General features: G+C 40.4%; 2 protein-coding genes across 4 annotated transcripts in view; one reads left to right on the top strand and one right to left on the bottom strand.

Annotated features, from left to right (window-relative positions):
* Nsl1 (NSL1 component of MIS12 kinetochore complex) overlaps window positions 1-3,158 on the bottom strand; it is a 29,595-nt gene extending 26,437 nt beyond the window's left edge. Inside the window, exon 1 of the mRNA XM_042681857.1 lies at window positions 2,889-3,158. Within this exon, the coding sequence (XP_042537791.1) occupies window positions 2,889-3,122 (234 nt within the window). The 5' untranslated portion in view covers window positions 3,123-3,158. The remainder of the gene's footprint in view (window positions 1-2,888) is intronic.
* Window positions 3,159-3,262: 104 nt separating this feature from the next.
* Tatdn3 (TatD DNase domain containing 3) lies at window positions 3,263-17,567 on the top strand. Of its 3 annotated transcripts, none has more exons than XM_042681861.1 (10): window positions 3,263-3,375; window positions 5,235-5,267; window positions 6,295-6,368; window positions 7,248-7,332; window positions 8,545-8,607; window positions 9,674-9,783; window positions 10,369-10,424; window positions 12,167-12,279; window positions 14,371-14,448; window positions 16,779-17,567. In XM_042681861.1, the coding sequence occupies exons 1-10, from the start codon at window positions 3,310-3,312 to the stop codon at window positions 16,920-16,922; spliced, it is 822 nt and encodes a 273-aa protein (XP_042537795.1). In that variant the 5' UTR covers window positions 3,263-3,309; the 3' UTR covers window positions 16,923-17,567. The 3 variants fall into 3 exon arrangements, with proteins under 3 accessions (XP_042537795.1, XP_042537794.1, XP_042537796.1); XM_042681860.1 differs by having other exon boundaries at window positions 14,368-14,448; XM_042681862.1 differs by lacking the exon at window positions 12,167-12,279 and having other exon boundaries at window positions 14,368-14,448; window positions 16,779-16,871.
* Window positions 17,568-18,365: the final 798 nt, after the last annotated feature.

Raw genomic sequence — 18,365 nt, 5'->3', positions numbered from 1 at the left:
GAGGTAAGCCAAGAACGAAGAGACAAACGGTACATGGTCTCCCTCATAAGTGGATGCTAAATCCAAAAGGTTAGTGATACGACAAAACTAACAGGACTTAAGAAACAAAGAACTCCCGCTCATCTGGTTGAACCACTACTAAATATCCTCATGCTGCTGATCACAAATATGGTATATAACATGTGAACACTGTTATATATTACAGACTGTGGTAGACAATTTGCTCCAGGGAAGTTAGAATGAACTTGTGACTTTGAAATTATGTAATCATTTAATCACAATCAAAAAAAAAAAAAAAAAAAGAACCTCGGGGAAGGGAGGGAGGGAGGGGATGGTAGGGGGAAAACAATGGAGGGGGTAACAATGTTCAAGAGGAAGTGTACTCATAACCTCACTCATGTAACTGTGACCCTCTGTATAGTAGCTTTACAATAAAAAAATAAAATAAAAAAAAAATAAAAAAATAAAAAAAAAAAAAAAAAAAAAAAAATATCAAGAGCAACAATTTTGATAATGGATGTATTTGGTAATGGACATACAGGCATTCACTACTCTATTTTATAGAGTTAAATTTTTTTCAACAAAATAACTTGAGGGATTTGGCAGTATCATTACTTTTTGTTGTTGTATTTTTTTGCTGGTGGTGGAGCTGGTGCTTTACTGCTTAAGCCATGCCTCCAGCCTTGTTAGGGTAGTTGTTTTAGAGATAAGAGTTTCAAGGATTTTTCTGCCTGGATTGGCTTTGAGCTACAATACTCAAAATTTCAGCCTTCTGAATAGTTAGGATTACAGGCTTGAACCATCACTGCCTGGCTTTGTTACATTTTTTTTTAGTGCAGTTCTCTATTTCACTTGCAGCAATGTGTGTGTGTGTGTGTGTGTGTGTGTGTGTGTGTGTGTGTGTGTGTGTGTGTGTGTGTGTGTGTGTGTGTGTGTGTGTGTGGCTTTGTTACATTTTTTTTTAGTGCAGTTCTCTATTTCACTTGCAGCAATGTGTGTGTGTGTGTGTGTGTGTGTGTGTGTGTGTGTGTGTGTGTGTGTGTGTGTGTGTGTGTGGCTTTGTTACATTTTTTTTTAGTGCAGTTCTCTATTTCACTTGCAGCAATGTGGTGTGTGTGTGTGTGTGTGTGTGTGTGTGTGTGTTCCTGAGGCTTGAACTTAGAGCTTTTTTCCTGTTGGGTTTTGTTTGTTGTGCTCAAGGCTACCATTCTACCACTTGAGGTGTGTGTGTGTGTGTGTGTGTGTGTGTGTGTGTGTGTGTGTGTGTGTGTGTGTGTGTGTGTGTGTGTGTGTGTGTGTGTCACTCAATATAAACAAGTAAGCAAACAAAAACAGGGGTAAAAGCATAAACGTCAGGTAGGCTAATTCACACCAAAGAGACCGTACTTTCCAAAGTTTCTAGGAAGGATCTACCAGTTTAGTTCTTTTAATGAGCAAGCATTTTGTACCATGTATAATTTTAAAAAACAATAAATCAAGTAAAAATTATGAGGCAGATATTCTAATTCTTTTTGGGGGGAGTTCTGATACGAAGCTTGAAATCAGGGCTTTGTCTTGCTCAGCTTTTTCACTTGTGTCTACCACTTGAGTCACCTCTCAGTCCTGCATTTTGCTGGTTAACAGGAGATAAGCATTTCACAGATTGTTCTGCCAGGGCTAGCTAGGAACCTCAATCCTCATATCTCAGCATCTTGATAACTAAGAACACAAGTATGAGCCACCAGCACCTGGCTTACAAAGTAAAATTCTTAATGTTAAGAATTCTTACAACAGTGGCTGGGAAGATGGCTCAGTGGTAGAGCGTTTGCCTTTCATGCAGGAGGCCCTGGGTTCGATTCCTCAGCACCACATAAGCAAAAAGAAAAAAAAAAAGCCCAAAGTGGTGCGGTGGCTCAAGTGGTAGAGCGCTAGCCTTGAGCTGAAGAGCTGAGAGACAATGCCCAGGCCCAGAGTTCAGGCCCCACGACTGGACCCAAAAAAAAAAAAAAAAAAAGAATTCTTACAACAATACAATGGTCTTTGTAATATTTGTTGCACAGTCCTATCAATACTATCTTTTCAGCATGTATGCTACTATATTAAGCTTCTGCCTTTTAGGTACTTATACTGTGTACTTTCTGATGATCAGGAGCAAACCTTCAATTTCTTGTGTCTTTCCCCAAAACGATCATCCTGAGGGCTTCGGAAAATGTTTTAGAAGAGGAAATGCGTTATAAGAACCAAGCTGTGATCTTGGTGAAGTTTATAACCAAAGACAACTTCATTTATTTTAGACCTATTAAACTTTTTTTTTTTTTTTTGCTCTATTCAGATGTTCAAAATACGCAAAAGTCCGATCTCAGGCTGACTTCCAGGATTACCGTTTCCTGAAAACTTCCTCAGTCTATATGCCTGCGCTCTTCACCAGCGAAGCCACTAACCACTTCGTACTTATTGAGCACTTAGAACGACAGCCAGTCTGAAAGGAGATGCGCTGTAAATAAAAGTCACCAATTAGGAAACTTACTATCAAACGCACAAGGCACAACGCCTCATTCATGTGTCCATTATCACTGTGCATGCTGGAATGAAGAACAGACTGTATTTCTGTTAATTCCGCCCATTTCCTCTAACTTTTAACATTACACCCGTGTGGCTCGCATTGTATGTCTACTGCACAGCGCGGGCCTAAGTAATTAATAACACCGGGCGACACGGCCATCCATGTCCTCCTCCCCATTCGCGATTCTCGGGCTCCAGTTTACAAGGCAGGGGGACCCCTGTAACTACCCCGACGTAGGGGTTCCCTGGCGCAGGGTCCTTCCTGGGGCCTGGGGTAGAGAGGTCAAACGAGGGTCCCGGGGTGTGGGGTGGGGAGAGATCGAGCGAGGGGCGGCCGCGGCCCGTACCCACTGCATGTCCCGCAGCGCCAGCTCCCGGATCTCCTCCGGCAGCGCGTCCCCGAGCTGCTGCACAAAGCGGCCGCACAGCTCTAGCACTTCCTCCACGGCCCGCTTCGAGGTGCAGAGCACCCGGAAGTCTTCTCGGGGACGGGCCGAGGCCGAGGCCTGACGGGCCGTCCCGGCCACGGTCTCTTCGTCCTGCGGAGTAGCGGTATCCACAACCCCGGGAAAAGCCGCCATCTTCCCCGTTTGAACTATGGGCGGGGACTCCGAAAGCGGAAGGAAGAGTTCCTGGTGGTGCCAGGAGCGTGCGTCCGGCCGGAAACACCAGCCGCTACCGCCACCACGTTCCGGTGCCGTTTCCGGTTCCAGTGCTGGGTCCAGCCGGCTCTCCGGCCCGACTCGCAGGCGTGTCTCAGGAGCTGTCATGAGGGCGGTAGGCTTGGGCCTGGTGGACTGCCACTGCCATCTCTCTGCCCCGGACTTTGACAGCGTACGTGAGAGCGGGGCGAGACTCGGGGGAGTGGGGAGGTCCCGGCCCTTAACCCAGATTATCTTCTCAGAGGCCCTGCTCTCTGCCCCTGCGACCTGACGGATTTCTTGTTGCGCTTCAATCCTAACTGATTCTTCTTTCTGAGCTCCACAGAGCTTGTGCTTGTGGTTTCTGGAGCCCTTTCCCCTGTCTCCCCTGTTTATTCCAGCCCTCCGTTTACCGGACTCCTCATCTGAGACACGTGAACTCCAGGTCTACTGGGGGAGAGAAGCAAACCAAAGAATAAAACACAGAAACACACCGTTATACACACTGAGTTAGCGAACAAAAGATAATTGAGAAGTGGGTATTTCAGGGGGGAAGTTTAGGAGGTGATATTTAAGGCTAGGGAGCCAGTTAGCCAAGCAAGGGGGTGACTACTGGGTGAGGAAAGCAGGCAGGTGGTAGCCCCCCCCAACCCCTCGCTCCCCACCCTCTGCTAGACAGGATAGAATTTGGCCTAGTTACCATAAAGCTGGATGACCCTGAAGAAGTAGAAAAATAATGGAATGAAACGACACTGGAGAACTTTGTAGGGGATGTATGACATAAATCTATAATAAATTTGGATCACATGAGAAGCACAATTCAAATCCATTAAGGTTTCTGTTGTTAACAAAAGCTGGTGGTAAAAGGTGGGGGGGGAGCTGACAAGATCTAATATCCATTTGAAGACCATTTTGCTGCCGTGTGGGAAATGGATGATAGACAATTAAGAAGTTTTGGCACCATAATGGTTAAGTACCAGGATGACAGCAGGGGAATTGGAGGGAAATAAATGTATTCAAGATACATATTCTTTTTTATTTTATTTTATTTTATTGTCCATTGTGAGGTTTGTACTCAGGGCCTGGGTGCTGTCTCTTGAGCTTTTCTGCTCAAGGCTAGCACTGTATCACTTTGAGCCAAAGCACTATTTCCAGTTTCTGATGGTTAATTGGAGGTTAGAGCCTTATGGACTTTCCTGCTGGAGCTGGTTTTGAACCGTAATCCTCATATCTTAGTCTCCTGAGTAGCTAGTATTACAGACATGAGCCATCAGCATCTGGCTTCAAGGTCTATTTTAGAAATGAAATCTGCAGTACCTGCTGAGAAATTAGATATGGAAGCAAAGATAAAGGCGGGATCTAAGATGACTCAGATGTTTAGCTTGTGCTTTTAGGGAGGACCTTGGAGCTGTTTACAGAAATGAAGACCAAGAATGAATGGAAATGGGAAGGTGGGCAAAAAGGATAGTGTGTAGGGAGAGAAGATTTATATCAGGACATATTGGAAAGCCTGATCCCACCACAGTGGAGAGATTACATAACCGTTTTTAAATGTGAATCATGATTTCGGGGGAGAATTACAAGTTACAGATAGAAGTTGGGCATTCTACATAATGATATTTAAAACCACGAGAATAGATGAAATCACTTCAGGCAAATGTAGAGAGAAGAGCAGAGGGTCCCCAAATCAGAAAGACAGAGGAGAGCCAGTCAAGGAGACTGGAAAGTAACCACCAGGGAGAGATGAAGTTGTAGAAGCCAAGAATGGGAAATAGGACAAGTAGCAAAGAGTAGATAATTGAGGGATCCAAAAGCTGCTGAAGAGTGGAGTGGAGTAAGAGAGAGACAGAGGAGTGTCCTTTATTATTAGAGGCATCTATTTAATGCATTAGGAGCAAGGGCCAGACTACTGAAAGAGTAAAGAGGAGCTAGGTCAGTGTAGTCTCTTCACTTTGATCCACTTTTATGATGTCTCAACTACATTTATATACACAGACAAAGACAGGTTGCTTATTCGCCTAAAATAATTGTGATTACTTATGATTATTTTAGGATCTGGATCATGTGTTGGAGAAAGCCAAGAAAGTAAGTCAGTATCTATAAAATTGCCCTCCTTTTTTTTTTGTTTTTGCTCTCTGCTACTTTCAAGTTATTTTAGCTTGATATTATGTGGTTACATCCCTACCATATGATAAGCAAGTAGCATTTATAAGTGGTTACTATCTGTTAGGCACTAATCTAAGACTTCTGAGAAAGCTACTATTTTACAGCTCTGTTTGATAGATGAAACTAAGGCCTAGAAATTTGTAACTAGTCTCAAGACACAAAGTAGTGAAGGGATAGAGGACAGGTTAGTATGAGTTCAAAACAAGTTCCTGGGGCTGGGGGTTTAGCCCAGCGGAAGTGCGCCCAACCGGGCAAGGCCCTGGGTTCCGTCCTCAGCCCTGGGGGGGCGGGGGGGGGGGGGGGGGGGGGGGGGGGGGGGGGGGGGCGGGGAACAAAACACATTCCTGTGGCTACCTTGCTTACATTAAAGAATGGATTGGTGCATCCATCTGTTATTTCTTAAATCCACAGCATTAGGAGATCTGGGATATATTGTAAAAACTATCTCAAACATTTTGATTTGTTAGAAAAAATGAAGCTTATTTTAGTTGTGTTCATGAAGTTAACTGCAGCTAGCAATTTGACTTTTCTCAGAAAATGACAGATCCTTGAAGGGGTTGCCAGTTTTTACATATAGCCAGGTTTTACTGTGGCGGTTCATTCATTAGGTACATGGGCTTTGTGCCCTAATTAATCACATAGGCCTAATGACTCTATCCAGAACTCTGACTTTTGATTCAATTACTTGTGACTTCTGAATTCAACTCAGATTCAATGAGATAGCATTATATTCAGGGCCTAGACATAGTAAGTACTCAGTGGTTGCCATTTTTATATTATTACTAGAGCTCTTGGGTGAACAAGAATAATAAAATATACAGAAATTCTAAATGTTTATTTAATTTATATGAAACATAAGTATTATTTGGCTCTCTTCCCCCCCGCCCCGACCCCTCTCTGTGTGTGTATGTGTGTATGTGTGTGTGTCTCCATTTCTCTTTTTCAGGCCAACATTATGGCCCTTGTGGCAGTTGCTGAACATTCAGGAGAATTTGAAAAGATTATACAACTTTCAGAAAGGTGCTACTTTTAATTAAGAATTTTGTTTTGTTTGCTGTATTGCCCAAGGTGGTCTTGAATTCACAGATTCAGGCAATTTTCACCCATTAGTCTTTCAAACACTGAAACTCTATAGATGGCTGCCATCACAAGATTTTATGATTATAAAGAGCTCCTGGGGGCCTGGGAAGGTGGCTCAGTGGTAGAGTGCTTGCCTTGCATGCATGAGGCCCTGGGTTCGATTCCTCAGCACCACATAAACAAAAAGAAAAAAAGCCGAAAGTGGTGCTGTGGCTCAAGTGGTAGAGCGCTAGCCTTGAGCTGAAGAGCTGAGGGACAGCGCCCAGGCCCAGAGTTCAGGCCCCACGACTGGACCCCCCCCCCCAAAAAAAAAAGCTCCTGATAGGTCAGGAGGCATGGCTCAAGTGATAGCACCAGGTCCTGAGTTCAAGTCCCAGTACTGCCAAAAGAGAAAGAAAAAGAACTTCTAATAAATCTACTGTTTGATTTACAATGTCAAAGATCCATTTTATTTTTGTGTCTATACTGGGGCTTGGACTCGGGGCCTTTTGTCCTCACTTGGCTTTTTTTGCTCAGAACTGGCACTCTTACCACTTGAGCCATACCCCTACTTCCTGCTTCTTTGTGGTTAATTGAAGTCTCAGAGTCTCAGAGACTTTTCCTACCTGGGCTGACTTTGAATTGCAGTAATTATATCTCAACCTTCTGAGTAGCTATGATTACAGATATGAGCTACCCAGATACGTTTTGAAAGAGAATGAGGATGGGAGAAGGGCACAACATCATAGCCCTAACAAGAGAGTTTTTTGTATTTGTTCAAGTGACATTATAGTCTCCTAGAAAACTGTTCCTGCTTCTTAATTTGTTGTACATTTTTAGGTACAAAGGGTTCATCCTGCCATGTTTGGGTGTTCACCCAGTTCAAGGACTTTCACCAGAAGACCAAAGAAGTGTCACATTAAAGGTAACCAGTCATACAAAACAAAAACCATTAAAAATAATAACTTTTGCCCTAGTAACCTTTCTATTTCTAATTTATATTCTTTTTTTGTTATTGTTGTTGGTTGTGGGGCTTGAACTCTGGGCTTGGGTGCTGTCCCTGCACTCTTCAGCTCAAGGGGAGTACTCTACCGCTTAAGCCACCGCGCCACTTCTGGCTTTCTAGTGGTTTATTGGAGATAAGAGTCTCGCTGACTTTCCTGCTTGAGCTGGTTTTGAACCATGATCCTCAGATCTCAGCCTCCTGAGTAGCTAGGATTACAGGGGTAAGCCACTGGCGCCCGGCTTTCTAATTTATATTCTAAGAAAAATAATCCAAGAGAAAAAAAACTCCACCATCTTTCATAAAGATGTTTGTTTTGATATTGTTGGTAGTAGAGAAAAACTGAAATAATCTAGAGGCTCAGGATTATATAAATTATTAGCTTATTTGTAGCCTTAAAATATAATAAACATAAGAAATGAGGGCTATCTACTATATTTTTACCTCCTTCTTAACTCTCTTTTGTTCTGATGATCCTCAGTAGAAGTACTTTGCAGTGCACATATTACAGAAATAAAAAGTTTTTTCCTTTTTGGAAAACAATTATAACCTTTTTTTTCCCCCACAAAGTAGTTTAAAAGTTACCCACAAGCCATTTTCCATATGACTGGTTTTTCCCTGCATTAGAAGTGAACTGTGACTGGGTTGATACTCTTACATGGGAGAAAGGTGGAATGAATAAAGTCCAGTGTACAAGGTTCCTTCAGTAGACCATAAAGACAAGAGAGATCAGTGAAATAAAGAACAGAGGAAGTATGAGATTATTGCTACTATAAATTCATTACCAGTAGTACTCTAAGAGAGCAGAGCACAGGGCATTCCCCAGAGCTCAAGTGCAGTGATCACCTGGTGGCTCACTTTTCTTAGCTGTTCCAAGAAATCCAAATCATACCTCCTGTCAGAGAAGCCTCCTACACAGGAGGCAATGTGTAGTGGAAATCTTCATAAAAAGTCATAGTTTTATAACCTGGATAAATGTGTGATGTGTTTTTACTTAGATTTATAAGTAGAGCTAGTCACAATGTATTAAATGTATGTGAAGCACTAGTGTAGCATAGGCACATAATAGATGCTTATTGACTATTACATCTTTTCTCTATGCATATTAACAAATACAATTTTTTTCTCTCCTAGGATTTGGATGTAGCTTTACCTATTATTGAGAATTATAAGGATCGGTTGTTGGCAATTGGAGAGGTAAAGACCCATCAGCTGACAAAATAACTTCTAATCTAGATCTGCATACGACATATGAGAGTAGCCCTTAGTTCAGTTTTAGTGACTGTCACTGACTTGGATAATTATGTTCACCTGGCTTCAGCTAACTAGTAACTTACTGGTATTTTGTCAGTAAGCAAGAATGTTTGGGGTTGAGGGCTGGGAAGGTGGCTCAGTGGTAGAGTGCTTGCCTTGCATGCATGAGGCCCTGGGTTCGATTCCTCAGCACCACATAAACAGAAAAAGCCAGAAGTCGCGCCAGAAGTGGCTCAAGTGGTAGAGTGCTAGCCTTGAGCTGAAGAGCTGAGGGACAGCGCCCAGGCCCAGAGCTCAGGCCCCATAACTGGCAAAAACAAAACAAAAAACAAGAATGTTTGGGGATGAAACTATACAAAGCCTAACATTGGCTTATCTTAGAAGGAAAAATCCAAGCTAAGAGTATTTCTTTTGTTTAAATTAAATATGGGTTATTGCTCTGGTGAGTTGAAATTTTATATATATATATCCGTTCACAAGTAATTTTAAAGCAAGTTTAAGTAGACTAGCATTTTCAACTAAGGACCATTTTGTTTAAATTATAATGGTAATTTTAATCATTTAGTAAAAATACCATTTCTTATTGAAGATAAAAGATAAGAATAATGATTAAATTTAGAACGTAGGTTATAGAATGCATCGAAAATTGTATCAAAGAAAGTAGATATCTGAACTCTACTGTCCAGTGCAGTGAACACTTGAAATATGAGTGCTCTAAATTCAGATGTGCTAAAATTAGATTTCAAACTTTTAGTTCTCCCTCCCCAAAAAGATGTAAAATAACTCAAATGTTTACATTGATTACAAATTAAGTAGTATTTTAGATCTAGTGGGTTAAAGGATATTATTTAATTTCATTTTTGTTATTTTTAATGTGACTACTAGAAAGTGTAAAGCCACATGTGGCTCCCATTTGTGGCTCATGTTATATCTTTAGTAGGTGTTAGTACCTCTTTGAGGGGTGGTCATTAAATCATAAATGTCTAATTCTCTTCTTTTTCTGTTATAGGTTGGACTAGATTTCTCCCCCAGATTTGCTGGCACTCAAGAACAGAAAGAAGAGCAAAGACAAGTCTTAATCAGACAGGTCCAGTTAGCCAAAAGACTAAACTTGCCTTTGTAGGTTAATTAATCATCTTTCTGTGCTAATAGCAAAAAAACATGGTTTTTAATTCAGAGTGAGTAACTATCCTTTAGAAACTGGAGTTAGGAGGAATGAGTTTATAGCCTAGTGGTAAAGAGCTTACCTATCATGGGCAGGTTTGTTTATGTGGTATTGAGGAGCTTGAATTGGTTTTTTGAGACCATGCTGGTAGTTCATGTCTGTATTCCTAGCTACTCAGGAGGCGGAGATCTGAGAATTGCAGTTTGAAGCCAGCCTGGGCAGGAAGGTCTCTGAAACTTTTATCTCTAATACACTACTCAGAAAAAGCCGGAAGTGGCACTGTGGCTCAAGTAGTAGAGTGCTAGCCTTGAGCACAAAGAGAGTCAGGGACAGTGCCCAAGCCCCAAAAAGTTCAGCAAAAAGTTCAAGCCCCAAGTTCAGCAAAAAATAGCAAATTAAATAATAATCACAGAGTCCTCCTGAAATGGAGCCCTATCCCTTTTTCTCTGCATTATTTTAATACATTAAAATAATATTTTTGTGATACTTCAGGTTTAAGCAGTATTTTCAAAATTAAAAAGAATGTTGTTGTTAAACAGAAATGTCCACTCACGCTCAGCTGGAAGACCTACTATCAGCCTCTTACATGAACAAGGTATTTAGAGAAAATTGTGCCTAATGTTCAAGTTTCACAATTTTAGTTCAGTGTTCCATAGAGAAAACTATATTTTAATCTTAATGGGGCAAGAGTAGAGGTAGAAATCAGCTAAGGTGATCTTGCCCATCAGACTAGTGTTTACAAAGATTTTATACATTTATCAGGCCAGGAAAGAGCAAATGAAAACTTCAATCAAGTAATTAAAAATTTTTGTGTGTGTATGTCTGCCAGTACCTGGGCTTGAACTCAGGACCTTGCATTCTCATTTGGTTTTTATACTCAAGGCTAGTGCTCTTCTACTTGAGCCATACCTCCACTTCTAGCTTTTTTACTGATTCATTGACGAATAGAATCTCATAGATTTGTCTGCCTGGGCTGGCTTCAAACCTTGACCCTCAGATCTCTATCTCTTGAGTAGGTAGACTTACAGGCATGAGTCACCTGTTCCTAGGTTAAATTCCTTAATTTAAAAATTAGCTTCTCTGATGTTTAAATCACCTTATTAATGAGAAAGCAAAAATAGGCAAGGAAGGGCACCCACCGCAGTCACCTTGGGTCACTGTTATTATATGTGTGTGTTTTCTGGCTATTGCTACAGATAACAGGTGGTACAGAATGTGGCTCTTACATATACAAGTGCAGTGGACCATCCCAAGCTGCTCCCAGTGCAAGCATACATCTCATACATCATTATTCAGACTTCAAAACAATGCCACCCATGGCATTTTAAGACTCATCTATACATGGACAAAAATTCACAGGAGTACATGTCAGTGTATAGGTTTGTGCTTACAAGAGCACACATTGGTTGCTTGTGTCCTAAACTGATTACATGACTCACTGTGGTTTCAGCTCACCATTGGAAAAACGTAATCAAATAATAATGTAATTGGCTGAGAAAGTGTTGTATTCTCAGTGATGAATACTAAACTCTTCAGAAATTACTGAAAGCATGGTTTTTAATTTAGAGTGAGTAACTATCCTTTAGAAACAAGTTGGTAGGGCTAAGAGTATAGCCCAGTGGTACAGAGCTTACTTAGGACAGGCCAGGTTTGTTGATCCCCAACATCACATAAGCAAAGGAGCTTGAATTGTTTGTTTGCTTTTTGTCGGTCATGGGGCTTGAACTCTGGGCTTGGGAGCTGTCCCTGCACTCTTCAGCTCAACGTGAGTACTCTCCCGTTTGAGCCACAGTGTCACTTCCAGTTTCCTAGTGGTTTTTTGGAGATAGGAGTGTCAAGGACTTTCTTGCCCAGGCTGGCTTTGACCCTGATCCTCAGATCTCAGCCTCCTGAGTAGCTAGGATTACAGGTGTGAGCCACTGGCACCCGCTTGAATTGGTTTTTTTGAGGCCAACTCTTGACTATTTAATTTGTGAGTCATTTGACTCTTTCTTCTACCATTTTTTTTATCGGAAAAATCAGCTTGACTGCCTAAAATTCTGTTAAAAACAATAATTTGACAATTCACAAACACAGAAAAAAATCTGATGGTATAGGAAGCTTAAATAAGAATTTAAATTTTATGATTCAATTTCAATAGTTATATTCCAAAGGTTGAGTGTATTTTTTTACTCTTTGTGCACTATATACTTACCCTTTAGAAGGCATAGAATCTCATCGTTAGTTCCTAGGGAAAAATATCCACTTAAGGTTTCAGATCTCCTTTGGGGTTTGATTAGAGACAGACCTCTTGTTAAGGAAATGAACTAGAACTCTGGTATGTCTTTCATTTGGGAGGTGCTGACAAGGTACTGCTGCATGCGTTTGATGGTCGGCCATCCATAGCCATGGAAGGAATGAGAGCTGGGTTCTTCTTCTCAATCCCGCCTTCCATCATAAGAAGCGGACAGGTAAATTCTTCCATTAAAACCTACCCAACACTTTGTAAAATGCAATTAAAAATACAAATGTTGAGCCAGGTGCCATTTTTATTATTGTCTCCAAAGACTTTACTGTAAAAAAATTTCATAGAAAGGATATGGTAAGCCAGGGCTGGTGTTGATGCCTATAATACTAGCTACTCAGGAGGCTGAGATCCTGCCAGCCCAGGCAGGAAGGTCTCTGAGACTCTTATCTCTAGTTAACCACCAGAAAACTAGAAATGGAGCTGTGGCTCCAAGTGGTAGAATGCTAGCCTTTAGTGAAAGAGCTCCAGGACAGAGCCCAAGCCCTGAATTCAAGCCCCACAACCAACCCCCAAAAAGGATATAATGTCAGGTGCTGGTGGCTCCCATCTGTAATCCTAGCTACTCAGGAGGCTGAGATTTGAGGATCATAGTTCAAAACCAGCCTGGTAAGGAAAGTCTGTGAGACCGTATTTCTAATTAGTCACCAAAAAGGCCAGAAGTGGAGCTGTGACTCAAGTGGTAGAGCCCTAGCCTTGATAAAACCAGAAAATTGTTGACAAAATTCTTGCTATACTATTCCAGTTACATTTAAAAAGTTATTCTCAAGTCTCTACCACATATGTGCATATATAAAAATTAGCTCAATGCCAGGTACTGTTATTCACGCTTGTAATCCTAGCTGCTCAGGAGGCTGAGATCTGAGGATTGTGATTTGAAGCCAGCTGTTAGAAAAGTTTGTGACACTCTTACCTCCAGTTAATCACCAGGAAGCCAGAAGTAGTGCTGTGGCTCAACATGGTAGAGTATTAGCCTTGAGCACAAGAGCTCAGGGAGAGCGCCCAGGCCCCAAGTTCAAGCCCCATGACCACCACCAACAAAAAAATCCTCAACATTGGATCAAAGACCTAAATGCTCAGAGAGCTAAATTTTAAAACTCTGAGGACAATAAAATTTTTCTGACACAAAACTTAGTTCTGAGGTCATTACAATCTTTAAAAATTCTTTTTTTTTTTTTTTGTTGGTTGTGGGGCTTGAACTCAAGGCTAGCACTCTATCACTCAAGCCACAGCGCCACTTCCAGCTTTTTCTGTTTATGTGGTGTTGAGGAATCGAACCCAGGGCCTCATGCATGCAAGGTAAGCACTCTACCACCTTCCCAGCACTCTTTAAAAATTCTTATAGGGTGGGTGCTGGTGACTGGCTCACTCTGTAATCCTAGCTGCTCAGGAAGCTGATATCTGATGATTGAGGTTCAAAGCCAGCCTAGGCAGGAAAGTCTATGAGACTCTTATCTCCAATCAACCACAGAAAATCGGAAGTAGTGCTGAGGCTCCAATGATAGAGCCTAGGTTATGAGTTTAAACACCATGACTGGAAGAAGAAAAAGAGAGAGGAGAGAAGAGAGAGGGGAGAGGGAGGGAGGGAGAGAGAGAGAGAGAGAGAGAGAGAGAGAGAGAGAAATGATAAGAAAGAAACATCAAAGCTGGGCGCACATGGCCAATAATCCTAGCTACTCAGGAGGCTGAGATCTGAGGATCACAGTCTAAGCCAGCCCTCGCAAGAAAGTCCATGAGATTCTTATTTCCAATAAACTACTCAGAAAAAGCCAGTAGTCGTGCTATGATTTAAGTGGTAAAGCACTAGCTTTTAGCAAAAGACGTTCAAGGACAGTACCCAGGTTCTGAGTTCAAGGCCCAAGACCCGCAAAAAAAGAAAAAAAAAAAACACTGAAAACAACTAGTCTTGTCCTTGGATCATGCAGTAGGCATATATGATATCAGAAGTTTGAATGTCTTGCCTGGATATGCCTTATTTATCATATGTTTATTGTCTTTAAGTAGTTGTACAGAGGAGTAACCATTTAACATGATAAATTCCTACTTTTTGTTTTGATTACTACACTTTGGTTCCCTGAAAGCTTTGGGCCATATTTTGCTATGAGTGTTTATATTAGCATAACTATTAATAGTGAAATATTGTGATCGTAGTAAGCATGTGGTAGCATTTACCAGTTGAATAATAAAACATGATTTTTAGATTCTTGCAGAAATAAGAGGCATTTCTCATGCTTTAAACTTTATTTTCTTTAAGAAGCAGAAGCTTGTGAAACAGTTGCCTTTAACTTCTATCTGCTTAGAGACAGATTCTCCTGCACTAGGACCAGAAAAACAGGTATTTTTCTAATTTCTACATTATTTAGATTGAAGCTTTCATGTGTGCTGTTTTTAGTTTGTATTTTTCATTATAGTATGAATACAATGGAATCTTACTGCTTGGTTTGAGTTCTTTTCTAAATAATTGTTGCACTCCAGAGAATAGGATTTGATAGGAGGCATAGCCTATTTATATAATAAAAATCGTAAGTGTAGTAAAAACAGTGTCTGAAATCAGAAAGATTTCAGTCCTGTTACCCACCAGCTGACTTTATACATATGACTTAATCTCTCTGAAATTTATTCATTTATAAAATAATGTCACACCATAAAGACTGTGGTATCACATGAAGTAATCTATGTAAAAGTGTCTAGCAGTAGCTGGTCTATAGTAGGTGATCAATCAGTCTTAATTTTCCTTCTTTCAATTAGCATATTGTAGTGAGGTCGTATTTCTTCCAGTACAAGTATGGTTAAAACATACATTTGTGATCTTTAATGTAGTATAACATTTTGTTATTATAGACCACAAAAAGTCAATTTTTAAGTTTGTTACTTTTTCATATCACTGTCTTAGATTATAATTTTCTAAACTGGAGCCATAGTCTCTGCTTTATTTGCTTTAGATAGTGCCTATTACACTTAATGTGCAATTTAACAAGACCTGGGACTGCCCACCAGATCTTTTCCTCCCTGTCTTCCAGAGAACTGTCACTTGAAATTCAGATTGTTTTTAGAAGCAGTAGAGATTAGATATGATTAGTAATAAATGATAATTATTTGTGATTGAAATGGATATTTGATTAAGGCCAACTAATTATACATTTTATAAGAAAGAAAAAGATACATGAATGGGAGTATATGTATAATGCCAGTTATTTCTATTTGAGTGTATGACAGGTAGTATAGAATTGCCTTCCTGTTTAATATAAAATGGAAAGAAAAGGACCTAACAGTTTTTTTACTAAACAGGAATAATATTTTTACTGTGTGTGAGCCCATCCTGGGGCTTGACCTCAGGGCCTGGGACTTGTCCCTGAGCTTTTGTGCTCAGGGCAAGGGCTTTACCACTTGAGCCACAATTCCACTCCCAGCTTTTTGGTAATCAATTGAAGAGTCTCACAGACTTTCCTGCCCAGGCTAGCGTTTCAAACTGCGATCTTCAGATCTCAGTCTCCTGAATAGCTAGGATTACAAGCATGAGTCACCGATGCCCTTCTCAGGAATAAACCTTGAATGCAATTGCAGCTCAGTTTTTTTGGGGTGCCAGTTCTTGGGCTTGAACTCAGGGCCTGGACACTTATCCACAGCTCTACTTCTGGCTTTTTAGTAGCTAATTGGAGAAAGGATTGTCATGGACTTTCCTGCCTATGCTGAGATCTGATCCTCAGATCTCAACTTCCTGAGTAGCTAAGGTTATAGGCATGACTCACTGGCACCAGGAACAAGTGAATTTTATGTTTGTATTTAGTCACTTTGATAAAAAAAAAAACCAAGTTTGTAGCAAGGTATTCAGTAAACTTTTATCATGAAACTTGTTCTGAGTGTGACAACTCATGGTTACAATTCCAGCACTTGAGGGCCTTGCTATGCTACATAGCATGAGCCTTTCTCAAAACAAAAGAAAAAGCTACATATACAAAGTTAGAAATCACAGAATAATCATAAGCATGGATATAAACTGTCACCGAAAGGTTTCCACCATAGTATAGTAGGTAGGAGCATAAACTGAAGTCTGATTGCTTGGGTCTTAACTCAGATGGACTACTTTCTAGCTGATTAGGACTCCTTCTTGCCTGTTAAAAGGAGATATTAATGCTAATGGTACTTATCTTAGAGTTATTTTTGAGGATTAAATGAAATATTCCATGAGAAACTTAGAACAAATCTTCATCAACAAAAAAAGCTACTAAATATAAGGAGCAACATAATCTTAGAATCTATAATCAACATAACAGCCATACTTGTCTCTCTCTCTCTACCTGCCCCAAGTTAAAACTGCTAATAAATATAAAAAGTAAAAGCCAGGCACTAGTAGCTCATGTCTTTAATCCTATCACGATTTGAAGCCAGCCTGGGCAGGAAAGTCTGTGAGACTCCAAAGTGCTAGCCTTGAGCAAAAAACAAAACATAAAAAAACTCAGATACAACTGCCCAGACTCCAAGTTCAAGCCCCAGGACCAACACAAAATAAAACAAAATAAAATATATATGTGTGTGTGTAAAAAAATAAAAAGGGGCTCATCAGTTGTTCTTATCAACCCATTTTTTTCTGTGTAGCCTGTCTGTAAGGATTTGCTTCCTTGAGTATGGTATTGTGATTGCAGTCTAAACTTTGCTCTGTTTCAGACAAGGAATGAGCCCTCCAACATTTCTGTTTCTGCGGAGTATATTGCCCAAGTGAAAGGGATCTCAGTGGAAGAAGTTATAGAAGTGACAACACAGAATGCATTGAAACTGTTCCCCAAACTTCGACATCTGCTCCAGAAATAGCATCAAAACCACCCATTGCAGGACAGCAATAGGGGGCAGCATTTGCATAAAAGAAACGTAGATTATGAATCTGTATTGAAGAAGCCTAAAGGGATACCAGTTATAGTTTCAGATAAATTATCTTAGAAACAGGACAACTGAAACCTTAGGTTCTGACTCTAACTTCAGCTACTTTTCACTTAGCCAAATCCTGGCAAGAGACTGGAAAAGCATTGCTTACTCTTTCTTACCCAGCCCACTAAATGGAGCCACTGTGCCCTATCTGAATCAGACAGTCAGTTCTGGAATGGGGCTTTGCCAGGTAAAACTTGGCCCTCCTGTGATAAAGGGGAGCAGGCCACACTCAGATCCTTCACTCTTGCTTGCTTTCATAGGATTTAATCAGTAAAGGAAGTGTCAGTTTCTACCAGAAATCTCTTTCCTGAGTATAAAATTGAGCCTTTAGTACTGACTTACTTCTCTTTAAAAACAAAATGTAAAAGATTTTCACATTGACCTTAGAGTTTTACTCCTGAGGCCAATGTTTTGTATAGTCATTATTAAGTAACGAAGCCTAAAAGTTTGCTTAATAAACTGATTTTATGTTCTAAATTCTGTCAAAAATGTAAAATATAAATGACACTATTAAAAATGAGTGTGACTTTCTTCGTATGTAGCAATATTTTATGTTTACATTTAAAACATCTTATGTGAAAATAGAGTTCTACAACTAGGTGCTGGTGGCTCATGCCTTAATCTTAGCTACTGAAGAAGCATAGATTTGAGGATCAAGATAGAAAACTCCATCAGATTTTTATATCCGATTAACCATCAAAAAGCTGGAAGTGGAACTGTGACTCAAGTTGTAAGAACACTAGCTTTGCTTGAAAATGCCAAGCAAGAGAAAGAAGACCTGAGTTCAAGCCCCAGTACTGGGGGAAAAAAAAATCTATCTACAGATAGATGATGATAATGGTTGCCCAACAATGTGAATGTACTTAATGCCATGCCTCCATACTAATGACTTTGGGCAGTCTAGAGAATCTAGTTTGGGAAGGCTACAATGTTGCCTGCATGGTCTATCCCCAGTGGTTAGGCTGATGGAATTTTCATGGATCTAGTTTAGTGTCAGGAATGTGTATTTTCAACCCTCCTGCAGAGGGTTCCATTTTTCCAAAAATGGAAAGTGAAACTGTCAATCTTGTTCCCTAGATTTTCTTATAACGATGACAGATTTTCAGTTAGAAGCCAGAAATGTAAAGAAAACAGCTGGGTTTTGAGCTGGTGTGTGCAGATACAGCAGCCCCCATTTCCCAAGGCAGTGAATCTCAGGGACTAGCCTTGTAGCTGAAATTATTGTTTATTGTTTATTTTTAACATTATTAGTAGTTGTACAAAGTGTTTCCAATTCCATAACTCGGGATTTATTAGTACAATGTATCTTGATCAGTGTCATCCCTTCTA

Source organism: Dipodomys spectabilis, unplaced genomic scaffold (genome assembly GCF_019054845.1).
Source record: "Dipodomys spectabilis isolate Male_0828 unplaced genomic scaffold, ASM1905484v1 ptg000069l, whole genome shotgun sequence".
Classification (NCBI taxonomy): Eukaryota; Metazoa; Chordata; class Mammalia; order Rodentia; family Heteromyidae; genus Dipodomys; species Dipodomys spectabilis.
The sequence above is the reverse complement of the archived record's forward strand: the minus strand, read 5'-3'. Positions and strand labels throughout refer to the sequence as shown.

Coding starts and splice junctions, on each gene's coding strand:
- Tatdn3 (XM_042681860.1), top strand. CDS start 3,310: ATGAGGGCGGTAGGCTTGGGCCTGGTGGACTGCCACTGCCATCTCTCT. Junction 7,333..8,544: donor AAAGAAGTGTCACATTAAAG/GTAACCAGTCAT, acceptor TTTCTCTCCTAG/GATTTGGATGTAGCTTTACC. Junction 10,425..12,166: donor CAGCCTCTTACATGAACAAG/GTATTTAGAGAA, acceptor TTCATTTGGGAG/GTGCTGACAAGGTACTGCTG.